General features: G+C 42.4%; 1 protein-coding gene across 2 annotated transcripts in view; it reads right to left on the reverse strand.

Annotated features, from left to right (window-relative positions):
* Nucleotides 1-13,324, reverse strand: part of nrap (nebulin-related anchoring protein) — a 106,312-nt gene that overhangs the window by 10,010 nt on the left and 82,978 nt on the right. For both annotated transcript variants that reach the window (XM_080205798.1, XM_080205797.1), the window contains 8 exons: nt 11,937-12,035; nt 9,057-9,161; nt 8,841-8,948; nt 6,364-6,675; nt 4,734-4,838; nt 4,118-4,216; nt 1,735-1,839; nt 101-208 (listed from right to left, as the gene is read on the reverse strand). In XM_080205798.1, coding sequence (XP_080061924.1) covers nt 101-208; nt 1,735-1,839; nt 4,118-4,216; nt 4,734-4,838; nt 6,364-6,675; nt 8,841-8,948; nt 9,057-9,161; nt 11,937-12,035 — 1,041 coding nt within the window. The remainder of the gene's footprint in view (nt 1-100; nt 209-1,734; nt 1,840-4,117; nt 4,217-4,733; nt 4,839-6,363; nt 6,676-8,840; nt 8,949-9,056; nt 9,162-11,936; nt 12,036-13,324) is intronic.

The following is a 13,324-nucleotide window of genomic DNA, read 5'->3' on the forward strand; positions in this document are numbered from 1 at the left end:
ACAAATCCTTTAATTATCCATATCTAATGTAATACAGTTATAGTACATGTAAAGTGAAGCTAAAATCTGAGGGACTTTGCAGCAAAATACTGATGCTTACATCACTGGCTATTTCCCTTGATGCTTTGGCAGTCTGGAAGGGGATGGCATCCAATCTAAGGTCATAACCCAGTGCTCTTGTCTGTTCCCAAGATGTCCTGTAAGCTTTCTGTAATAATAAAAATGACACGGTTTATTTTCCCATCTCATTTCTAGACCTGCTTACCCTATTAGTTTCCATTCAGTACCGATTCTTGACCAATACCTGGGGATGGGTTTCATGAGCTGCCCATGGAACTGTAAATTATAGTGCCATGCCACAATTGATCTGTTCACTTCTGGCCCAATTAAGACTCTAGAAAGGGCAATTAATGCCCACTTATGGGCCCCCCAACCTGTCGTTGTTCCAATCTAAGCACCAACAGGGATAGGATGCATCCAATGTGCAGCCCAGATACGGACGAGTGAAAGGGGAGTGTGCTTTCTTCCCAAGCCCCCTGCCCCCTTGCCAGTGTAAGGTTGTCTCGCACAGTTCTGTCTCTCTATACCCACTGCACCGTACAACATAACCGTGCTTCCATCACCTAGAATTGCCAGATAAGCTCAGACCAGCAGCTCTGTCCTCCCAGCAGTGAGCTGGAACAGTGGACTCTGCAGGAACTCTGCGAGGAAGAGCAATCATAGATGACCTGGAATCCACGTAAATCTGGGATTTTTCCAGACCCGAGCTGCAAGACCCCAGCGAGGGTGGGGTCCTGTCTGGGGGTGGAAGCTGGGCAAGCCAGCCATGTTAAGGCAAGTTTGTCCACAACACTTACGCTATGGTCTGGGAGAGCCTGTCATCAGCATATAATCCGGCCCATAGATTGGATACCAGAGGGTGCCCAATAGGTAGCCTTAGTCTAATCATCCCTACATTCCTATGTGGAAGGGACTGGAATCCAGCAAACTAACATTAAACATCAAAAGCAGAAAGTAAAGAGATACCAGTAACTGAAAATTTCACTATCTACCTCAATGTCAAATCACATTTAGGACTTGTTAAAAAGGGATTGTCGTTTAAAATAAATGGTAGAGGTAATTGGATAGTGGTTTGCATATCATACAGAAGGTGTTTACTGAAGCAGTAGGAAGCATGTCATGCTGATGCTCCACAGTATCTATATGGCTATGGCTGAATGAACACCAGCTCTTTAATCAGAAGACAGCTGCTCAGTTTGTTAATTCAGCCCTTCCACATATGGGTACAGATCTATGATTCTCATATCTTCCCTGGAGAACATGGGAAGTGGAGGAAGGATTTGCAAATTAATGAGCACCTGATAAGCCAAAAGTAGGGTGCGTCCGAGGCCAATAGAGCGAGGAAGTGGGATGAGTTGGGTGGTTCCCAAGTCCTTTCAGTCGCAGAAATCACATTGACGATTGGCCAAATGGCCTCCTTGTGTCATAGTGGCTTCATGACTCTATGGCTGGATGTCAACCCGTTTGCACTTGAGGAGCAGGGTTCAAACCCTGTACCTTCTGATTCTGAGACAGGAACATTAATGCTAAGGCACTGGCTCACTCCATATCCAGGTGTTGGCATTTGGGGATGTTGGGTGTTGCTGTCAGCTAAGGTGTAATGCATCATAAAAAGATACTGAAAAGATCAGAACAAATGGCTATGATCAGTCAACAGTTAATCCAACAACTCACATCACTAATGTTGTAGGCATTAATTCTTGCTCGCTTGAAATCAGGATGATCAGGTGGTATTGTACATCGATGCATAGACTGTGTGTCTCTAGATCTGTACAACCTCTGCAAAAGGAATGTATCATTTAGATTAGATCTCTTTTCGAATTTGCGATTTTCTTTATTGCATTTTTCTATTAAGAAGTGCAGTTGCCATCAGCTCGTTGAGTAAGAAAGATGAAAGCAAACAGATTTGTACTTAATAAAAAAAATTAAACAAATTCCCCAAGCTGCATACTGTAAAATTACAGCACCTTTTGTTGATTTTTCTCGAGCAAAATGAGATACCAGTAACTGAAAATTCAATATTCTTACTTTCCACTGATTATTTTTAGACAGCAGTGACTACACCTTGAAGCTAGAACAGTTATCTTTTATAATGCTGCACATTTGTAATATTCACTCCCCTAGAGGTGAAATGTTTCAAACCATTTAGCCTTATATGTGTATTAAAACCTTCCTTTATATCAAAAATGATTCGCGTGGGCCAACACCACAGGATAAATTTTAAAAAGATTGACAAGAGGGTTGCATGACGGCACAGTGGTTAGCAATGCTGCCTCACAGTGCCAAGGACCCCAGGTTCAATTCCAGCTTCAGGTCACTGTGCAGAGTCTGCACGTTCTCCCCGTGTCTGTGTGGGTTTCCACTGCATGCTCCGGTTTCCTCCCACAGTCCAGAAGTGTGCAGGGTTAAGTTGATTGGCCATGATAGATTGACCCTAGTGTCAGGAGGATTAGCAGGGTTAATGAGGGTTATGGGAATAGGGCCTGGGTGGGATTGTGGTCAGTGCAGACTCATTGGACCAAATGGCCTCCTTCTGCACTGTAGGGATTCTATGTAGAGCATGCTTAACATGACATAAACAGCAGTTCTTAAAGTGGCTGAATATCTGCATAACTTCACTTTGCTCATGGCAAAGTAATTGGAAAGGAGTTATGCTGACTGGAAGTAGCCCACCTGGGCATTCAGCTGAAATGAGTGTGAATATCCTCTGAACAACTCTCAGATATCCAGACATAATGGGATGAATTTTCCCATTCCATCTGCCACAGGAACCTTAGTGGATGAGGGGCAGACCGTGGAAAGGTCAGTCGATCTCGGGTAAGAAATTCTGGTTTCAGGGCAAGCGCATCCGGAAAATCCCACCCAATTTGTTCATTGAGTTTGGTGCAGACTGAGCTGTTGAACACAATCCCTTCAGACAATGGACCCCAGCTAAGAAAGTGACTCCAGCAGCCATTCCTTCATTTTATGTTATTTCAATAAACTTCAACTTTGTTAGTTTCATGCAATTTGGTTGTTCTTTTGCCTAAAATGCGAGGAACGATCAATAGTGCTTCAATATAACGGAAGTAATACTCAGCTAGAATGATTGTAGCTCGATAACTAGATTATCTTGTGACTGGTAACGACTCAAGGTTTAAAATGTTAGGGATGTTTTTAATCTATGTTGCAGATGGTTGATCAGCACTTTAACTAGAATTGATGGCGGTAGAATCCTAGGGACAATATAAGTATCAAAGCATTCCTGAAGAGCACCAAGCAGTCATTGATAACTAGTCTATAACCTATAGGACTCACAAATTATTCCAATGACTACATCTATAATGCATATTATAATTATAAAATAGTGACTAGCCACAGCGATAGATTATTCCTTCTTGCAATTATTTAACTATTACACATGGCCCCACAATCGACACTGACAGATATGTTCAATTTAATCCTAAATTGACATGCACATTACCTAGGTAGCCTGAAATAACAGAATAAGCCTTTGGGAAGCCAAAGGCTAGGCGTAAACATGAAGGGCTAAATTCCATCAGAACTGAGAGGTATAGCACAATGTAATGTACCTCTAGTCTAAGATGAGCACCAAACTTATTGCCTGATTACTTCACTCATTACCATAACACAATGCGGCACGGCGAGTTTGGACTCATGCCATGAGAGAGAAAGAAATTTTTATTTATTGGCTTGTGACTTTTCATGCAACTTTGAGGACAGAACCATTGAATGGATCTTATTGCTAAGCCACTGGCAGCACTAAATCTGACAATGCATGCTCCCTCTGTTACTGTCTCAATCTGCTTCCTCACTCTTATAAGTAAGTCAGCGAGTATGACAAATTTACCATAGAGTTCTACCTGTTTTCAATGCTATAGTCAAATGAAAAGGAGATGGACAACATGTTCTCTAAAATTAATTAGCACATTTCCATCAGATAACATTTCCTTATTTTGATGCAGAAATATTATTTTGATTGGCGTGGATATCTGGGTGTAGCGTTAATACACAATTGACACATGAAAGGATACTTGAAAGTTCACCCTTAACATACATCACTGCATTGCAGATAACTTTTCTTAGCATGCATGATATCTGCAGAGTCAATCACACTTGTAAACTTCAAAGTATCAGGGTGCTGTCTGTATTTTTTCTGTAAAACAGAGAAATTGAAAATGAGAATAAATACACTGTATTGCTGAAAAAGTTTGTCAAAGTTTTCCATCTTGCACTCATCAGGGCAATTGAAAGAATACCAACATCAAGGGAAACAACAACTTTATACTGTATGAGAAAAGGATGGTGATGGGTTGATAAGTGGACTAATTTTCCAACAGTACTCAAGTTCTGTATGACCAAAACTCTTACAATTTCAGACTTCCAGCATCCACAGTACTTTGCTTTTATATCTCTTTAAATACACTATAATAAATAAATAAAAGATTACACAAACACAAGAGAGACCCTTAAATTGCAGGGAAGATCTCTGAAGTGATGGCAATCAATGGGGAAGGCTGTCTGCAAAACAGTTCCTGAACAAATCTCCTGCTCTTGCCTATCCCAAACCTTGCTGAAATCAGACTGTAAGCAACCAGAATGTCATGGCTTCTGTCTTGGATAAAGTCATTTTGGAAAAATCATTCATGGCCTGATTGATTAAAAACACTTGCCTCACTGATAAGTTCACCAGCTTTCTTCATTGTCTCAATCTGTGGGGAGCCCTGTGCCATCCATGCAACACCTCTCAGGAAGTTTAGGTCAGACTTGTATTGTACCTGAATGGAAGCAAGATCAAAATGTCTTAAGTTTTGGTCATCTGAAATATAAACAGCACAAGAAACAAGTCAGGGCCAAAAATAACAGGATTACTAATGTACAAATTTAAATAAGGTTAATGCACATTGGGAATTATAATTCAAATGCATTATTTAAAGAATACTCATGAGAATGTGAAAAAGTGTGAAATTAAAACAAGACATTGAGCACACTAAGTCACTTTGTTCCAGATCCCACATGTAATCAGCACTGGGATATCAGTGCAGGAGGTCCTCAGGGTAGTGTCCTAGACCCAACCATCTCCAGCTGCTTCATCAATGGCCTTCCCATTTTCATAAGGTCAGAAGTGGGGATGTTAGCTGATGATTACAGGATGTTCAGCAACACTGACAACTCCTCAGATACTGAAAGAGTCCTTGTCCCTGCGCATCAGGGACCGGACAATGTTCAGGCTTGGACTGATAAATGGGAAGTCTCCTCCTGACATTTAACAGCATGGCTGGCTCTGGCTTTTCCAATCAGACAGGAACAACTTACTGACACGATGACAGCCTTTAAGCTTGCTGTCTCAGTGCTCTGGCTCAGGCAAGATCCTGACTCTACGTCTGACCCCACCTAATTGCCTTGGAACACCTGACAAAGTTCTAGGGGTGCTGGTTAAATTTTTATTTTAAGTTTTATTGTTAAGCTTCTTGCTTTGCTTAGTACAGTTGACTCCAGTCATTGGCATCACCTTTCAATGTATGCACCTATAATTCAGTATTTGTCATCACGTTCAGCAGGAGCTCCAGAGACTGGCGGAGAACGCTCCCCACAAATTTTCCCACCCCAGGCTACAGGAAGGGGGACAGAAAATTGAAGGAGTAAAACTGTCAAAATAAGCTCCTTTTCCAGAAAAAACACATTCTCTCTCCCACTAATAGCAACCCAGATCCCACCTCTTAAGGGGAGGTGATGGCTTTGTGATATTATCACTAATCTAGAAACTCAGCTAATGTTCTGGGGGCCTGGATTCAAATCCCTCCATGTCAGATGGTGGAATGTGAATTCAATAAAAAAAATCTAGAATTCAGAATCAATTGATGACCATGAAACCATTGTCAATTGTTAGAAAAACCTTAATATCCTTCAGGGAAAGAAATCTGCCACCCTTATCTGGTCTGTCGTACATGTGACTTCAGATTCATAGCAATGTGGTTAACTCTCAACTGTCCCCTGAAATAGTCTCTCAAGTCACTCAGTTTAAGGGCAACTAGGGATGGGCAAGAAATGCTGGCCAGCCAGCGATGCCCATTTCCCACAAATGAATAAAACAAAAGGTCAGGTAAGGGATGGAATTGCTCAAAACAAATTGATACCACATTACATCTCAGCCAATTTTCTTTTCCATGGAAGCTGACCAACTTTTTGCTCCTCCCACCAATCCTCCCCTTTCACCCCAACCCTTCCCCCCCATCCTGCCCCTCCTTCACCCCCAATGAGACCTACCAAATTTAAAATGCCAACATCGATTTGTTGATTTACCTCGCTCTGCTGGTTGTAGGCTTTTTTTGCCAATTGTATCTTCATGTCGTATGGTAGAACTGTGTAGGCATGAATCAACTTCTTGTAACCCAAGTCACTGGCTAAAGCCTGGGCATTCCGAGCATGCACCAGATTCACCATGTCCAATGATAAGTGGAACTGTGTTCTGCTGTCTTGCGACTCTTTCTTATACAGCTTTTCACTCTGTAACTTGCCAACTTGCATGCAGTGCAGCATCTTGGGATCATCCAAAATGCTTCGAGCACCAATATGTTTCCCCTTGTCCCTTACAAAGGCATGCTTGTATTGGTACTGAAAGAGAAATGGATATCGTTATTAAAAGGTTCACATCTTGCAAGACTACTAGTGAGAAAGACAGCACTTGTTGTATCCAAGGTTGGATTTTAAGCCTTTTTTAATCGACTAACTACTTTGGCTTTACCATAGTTTAAAATAAGTAGAAATCAACAATTTTACTTCATTCATTAGTTACTGCAACAATAAACTGTTATCTTTATTATCAGGATGGTGAACTATTTTGGAAGTCTTGTGGCTCAATGGGTTGTGCCTCTGCCCCTGAGCCAGAAGCTCTGGGTTCGGGTCCCACCCTAAGACTCAGAGTAAGCATTAAGGATATGGCCAAGCAAGTTGATGGTCAATCCACTTTTACAATATGCCCACAAGTGTGGGAGAGATTCCTGGTCAGCCATTATTGACAACGTGCCTTGCCAACACATCAGTATATGGCAGAATTCCCTCATAAAAAGGCAAGAGGAGGAGTTAATCCTACACCCAAGGTGCACAACTGAAGAATAAAATTCTACTTTATTTAATTCTATCCAACAGTCTACTCTTAATCCATTCATTTTATCTGATAATTCAAATGTTTTAAGCAGTACATTTCCACTTTGCTGGGTTAGTTTTACTGCTTAATTGACGATATTGGAGATTTTAAATTCTTGTCACTCAAAACGTGACTGATTATATTCACACAAATCCCAAATATCATAGAGGGTGCTGCAATCAAGGAAAGTTTCATCACAAAAATCCAGAAAGATTCTGTGGACAGATGTAAGCAGCTCACTGGGCACCATTCCTTTGTCAATAATCACCAATTCCAGCCCAAATGCTTACCTGTGACAATGCTGCTGATATTTACAAAACGATCTCAAACACAAAACTAATACAATAAATGGGGGCGGCCCAAAGGCACAATGGTTAGCACTGCTGCCTCACAGGGAAAAGGGTTCAATTCGGGGCTTGGGTCACTGTCTGTGTGGAATTTGCACATTCTCCTCGTGTCTGCATGGGTTTCCTCCGGGTGTTCCGGTTTCCTCGAACAAACTTGATGGGCCGAATAGTCTCTTTTGGCACTGTAGGGATTCTACGAAATGTTCGAATCATTACAGGATAACTATGGCAGATGCTATGACAAAAATGGTTGGTCACACATAATATTGTCGTGTAATTGTGAAAAAAGCAACATTCCCATTTTTCACCAAATCTGTTTTTAGGATATAAGCTGTTAACCTATTGAAACATTTTGCTCCAGTTCGATGGGGACATTGTTGCAGAGAGAGTTCTAACTGCTGGTAACACAACTCTTGCCTGAAAAATGGGCTGGCAGCAGTTGAAAACCTGGTGGAAACTTTGTGCAAACATTTGCCCCAGATGAACACAGTGGCAGGCATTTAAGTGAGCACTCATCACTCCTGGCAGAATCAGGCAATTCAGATCTGTAAATTAAGGTGGTGGGTCTGTTGTGGAATCCAACTCAAAAGTATCAAGAGAAATGGGCAAGGTGTTGTTAATAACACAGGCTAGTCACTTTTTTCAGACATTGAAGGAACCACAACAGACCTCTACTAAAAGATCACATATTTGTTTTTAAGAGTTTTTTGCAAGACAATGAGGAGCAGAAGTACTTTTATAGCTCCCCCAATTCCCAGCAAACAAACTTTTGGCCTATTTTAGCTCTCCCTGCACTCCGAAAAGGCCCTTACCTAAGAGTCCATCCATGCAATACCAGTTGATTTTGCTCCATTACAGAAAAGCAAGCCATAGCAAAGAGTTCGCTGTGTGCCTCACTGAAAATGTTAAGCCTGAGCATGAAACTAGTTTGAACCTCCTGAATACCACATTGGGTGGGCATAATGGGTACACTGCTGGCATCATGTCCATGCAACGGGCAATCTGAATGTCTGTCCTGGTTGTTTCTTGATTGTAACTGGTCACAAATGCAAATTATAAAAATACTTTACACACAAGAATAGAACCATAGAAAGGTTACAGCACAGAAGGAGGCTATTCGGCCTATCTTTTCCATGCCAGCCCGAGGACACCCAGGTGTCCTTTCTAATCCCACCTTCCTGCACCCAGCCCATTGTCCTGTAGCTTACAGCACAAAAGGTACAGATCCAGATACTTTTTAAAAAAGGATTTAGGGTCTCCGCCAATCTAATGAGGTTTCCACTTACATCACTTGCTATTTGCCTGGAAGCTTTGGCACTCTGGAAGGGAATGGCTTCAAGTGTCAGTTTGTATCCAAGAGCCTGTTGGTTAAGCCATGGCTGCTTATACCGCACCTGCAGAGAAGTATGGAATAAGAATTTAACATTAGTTATGTATCTGTATTTTGAAAACTGGAATTTAAAGAGAATCAGTCCAGTACAGTACTGAAGAGGAGTTGTTACCTCACTGAGATTTGCTGAATTAATTCTGGCCAGAATGTAATCAGGTGAGCCAACAATTGGAGTGTAATGATGTCGGGCATCTTCACCTGCAGCTTTGTAGAGGCGCTGAAAGACAAATGGTCAAACTGTTTATCTCGAAGTCATGTTCACCCTTCACCCAGTAATATTCACTGATATTTAGAATCCAATAACAGACATTTAGCAAACGGCACCTTGGCGCAAACCCAACAATTTCCAGTCTAGGGTCATGAGGGATATTTAAAAGTTAACAACAACAGAAAGAAAGACATTGGTGGCGTAATGCTATTGTCGCTGGACTAGAAATCCAGAGACCCAGGGTAATGCTTTGGGGATCTGGGTTCAAATTCCACCATGACAGCTGGTGAAATTTGAATTCAATAACAAACTGGAATTAAAAAGCCTAACAATGACCTTGAAAACATTGCCGATTGTTGTAAAAACCCACCTGGCAATGCCCACATCCCACGAACGAATATGTACATAATGTACAAGATTTTAGAAAGCTACATTAAATTTTGCCTTTATACTATTGATCAGGTGCTCTGGAGGATGAAAATTCAGAAGACAGCCAAAAAGTTTCATCTAACTCATTAACTAATTCATGTTCATTATATTTTAAGATCAGTATACCCATCTCCAAATTTCATGCATGCCTTTTTGGTCTGGTGAGGTAACATTATAAGTTCCCCTGATACAGTTGGGTAGCCTGTGAACAAGATTGGAACTGTTTATCCTGCCAGTCAGCAGTGGAGAGATTCCCATCACAGAGGCAGAAAACAGAGACAGATAGAGGTAGAGAGAAAGTGACAGAAGAGAGATGGGAACAAAGAGAAAGGATTATGGAGAGATTGGAGAAAAGATAAAGATGGAGCATAGAGAAAGTCAAGAGATGCAAGGGTGTTTGATGGATGAAAAGTATTAGAATCAGTGCAAAAGGAGGCCATTCAGTTCATCGAGTCTGCACTGACTCTACAATGCAGCATCCCATCCAGGCCCTATTCATGTACCCCACATATTTACCCCGCTAATCCACCTAACCTGTGCATTTTACAACACTAAGGGACTATTTAGCATGGCCTATCCACCTTATCTATTCATCTTTGGACTGTGGGAGGAAACCGTAGAACCCGGAGGAACCCCACACTCACGCAGGGAGAACGTGCAAGCTCCACACAGTCATATAAGACTGAAATCAAATCCTAGTCCCTGGCACTGTGAGGCAGCAGTGCTACCCACTGTGCCACCTTGCCACCATAGTGAGCAAGGTGGACACAAAGAGAGAGAGAACTGGTGCTCTAAGATATCCACAAACAGAAAAATCAATTGCAGCACAGAGAAAAAGAAACACTTGGGGACATAGACAGAAAGTGATTACAGTGCAAGTTAAACTGATCAGCAGAGTACAGAACAGGCAGGGTACAGACTGAACAACTTCACGGACACAGGCAAAAAGTCTCAGAGGGCAGTGCATCAGCAGACAGAGAAAAACATCAGGAAGATGCAGAACACTTCAGAGACAGAAATCAGGCCACAAAGTTAGAGAACCCTGTTAAAACTAAATGAAAAATCTAGTCACAAATAGAAACATTAAAAGAGACAGTGACAGAGAATGATATGGAGATCAAGGAGGTACATATCTCACGAAAACAACAACATTTTGAAAGGGAAGCATATATCTACAAAGAGTACATATCAATAATATATCAATAAACAGATATCAATAAAATAAACCACTATTGGTGAACAATGGCCTTGCTATGAACAAACTACTGTAGGTTTACTGGTATTTATTATTAATGGTCTTGCACATGATGCACGCTTTCTATCCACAAACACTGGCTGGATTCCATGCTGGTGGAATCTTCCAGTCTGGATGTGGTGCACCCTGCCATGGGTTTCCTGGCGCTGTGGGGTGAAATGAATGGGAAATCTTATTGCCAGGAACAGAAGATCCACCTCTGGCCAATGGCACGCCACATCCCATCATGAGAAAGATGCTGCAGGGAGGCCAGAAGATCCCACCCATTATTTCCTGTGCCAGCTTCTCTGTTCAACTCTGGGCCTCCATCCAAAAGACTCTTCAGGACGGGATTTTCCAGTTTTGCCACTGCTCCAAGTTCAGAAATTCCCATCTGAGTTCAACGGACCTTTCAATAGTCTGTCAAATTTTCTGCCCCCCTCCAACCCCCGCCAATGATTCCCACAGCAGGCAGGACCGAAAAATCTATTACACTCTCCTCTCATTCCAGTAATGTGAGGTCAGCCATGCTCAATACTGGCAGACTCTTCCTTCTCAGTTCTGCGGAATGCCAGCACCACCCCCAATGCCAACCTCCACCCTATGATCCCAGTCCACCCTCTTCGCATTCATAGGCACCCACACCCCTCAATGCACCCCAATCCCAGAAACTCTGTCAAACCACCCAGATCCCAGGACCCACCAATTGCTCAGAGAACTCCAACAGAGCACTGAGTCGCCGTGTGTCAGTTTACTAAGCTCAGGATACCTTACATAAAATACTGCTGGACAATGTGCGCCAATCCAGCCCCACCAGATCCCCGCACCCAGGTCACAGAGCCAGTCCTAACATTGATACACCACTGAGTCAGTGACTCAAGGAACCTTACTTGGCGCGATAACCCCATTCTTGTAAAAAGAAAGCTTGTCTCATCCATAAGTAATAGCATGCCTAAAGATGTGTGTTATTTTTAAACTGGTGCAAGTGAGTTTGACCAGCTGTTGTCACATGTTTCTGCTTTGGAAGGCAGGCTTGTTTTGAAAGCAAATGTCAAGGAGGTTATTTGCTGGGTGGGAGTTTTCCGCCATGAGAACCCAACAAATTCTACCCATTAACCTACCTCATTGGCAATGATGTTACTCAACTTTGCACGAGTCATATCAGGTGTATCTGCCACTTGGGTGAACCTCAGTGAATACGGATGTTGGCGATACTTTTTCTGTGAAAAGTACAACAGAGAAAAATCATTTTGTTCATTTCAACCACTAATTCCATAAATCCCTCCCTTCGTGTCAGCTCAGTGCTGTAGTACAAGTGCTATCAGTTATAGCAAGAATATCAGTTCAGATATATTAATTATAATTATTCATCCAGGACAACAGTAGTTTTGCACGAAGGGTTATGTTAAATATTCAGGCCCAACACTTGACCAGAACCAAAATGTGCAGGTCCTGGGGAATGCTGCAATTTCCTGCTGGTGCTTGTAAAGCAGTAGACTTTAAAATGACATCAGTGCCAAGGGTTGGAACCAGAAAGGGCTGAGGGTTTGGATTACCAAGAACAAGAGCTTCCCTGTCTATCAGGATCTTGGCAAAAGACTGCTTTTTTTGTGTAGAAAATGACATAAGTGACAATTTGAATGGAGTTTCATGTGTTGAAATGTACACCCAATCTTAATTAGTTCTTGGGAAGAAACTCAGTGTTGATACATTTACAATCTTACATATCACAAAAACAATAAAGCTTCTATTTCATGATCCCAATCATGGATTCTGTTTACATTTTTATCCATTATTATTCATTAGGATTGGATTTACCCTCTGCCCACCAGATGTTTGCAAGTTTCGCTGGGACGTGCAGCCTGTCAACCAGATGCACCAAGTCACCACCCCCACTACCCTCCCCCAAAGTGCAGCAACTCCCTGCTGCACCCCAATCCCCCCCCCCCCCCACCCCACACTCCCTGGATTGCAGCACCTCCCCTTCCCCCATTCCTGAGCAATTCTCTTTGTGCTGTCTAGGGTTCAAGGTAGGGCTAGAATCAGGATAAAGATGCAGTCCTCCAACAGCCAGGCAACCACTGTGGGCTCACTGAATGTGGTAAAGTGTCATTTGTGGTGAATTCTGGGGAAAGGGCAATAGAGGGAAAGAGTTTGATTCAATTCCATAGGGGTGGGCCTCATCCCAAGCCAGACCTTCACGGGATATGTTTTCTCCCGGATTTTTGCAGTCGTGCTTGGCCCTTTATATGCCCATACGAGTTCCTGGACTATGTCATCAGAGCCAACCTGAGGGTATCCAGGGGTCTGCAAGGTCACCATGCTCAGAGTAGATGTGTACCCCTTTACTCAGGAAGATTCACCCCCACCTCCCTAATTTCATGGTTCTACCAGGAACATCCCTACCCATACACCTCCACCTCCTCACCCAGCCCATCTGCAGATCCCAAGGCTACACTGATCCTTCCCTCTGCCTTCCAGTCTTAAACAGTTTAATTTAGATAAATGC

This window comes from Carcharhinus amblyrhynchos, chromosome 17 (assembly GCF_965287045.1).
Source record: "Carcharhinus amblyrhynchos chromosome 17, sCarAmb.v2.hapA, whole genome shotgun sequence".
NCBI classification, from domain to species: domain Eukaryota; kingdom Metazoa; phylum Chordata; class Chondrichthyes; order Carcharhiniformes; family Carcharhinidae; genus Carcharhinus; species Carcharhinus amblyrhynchos.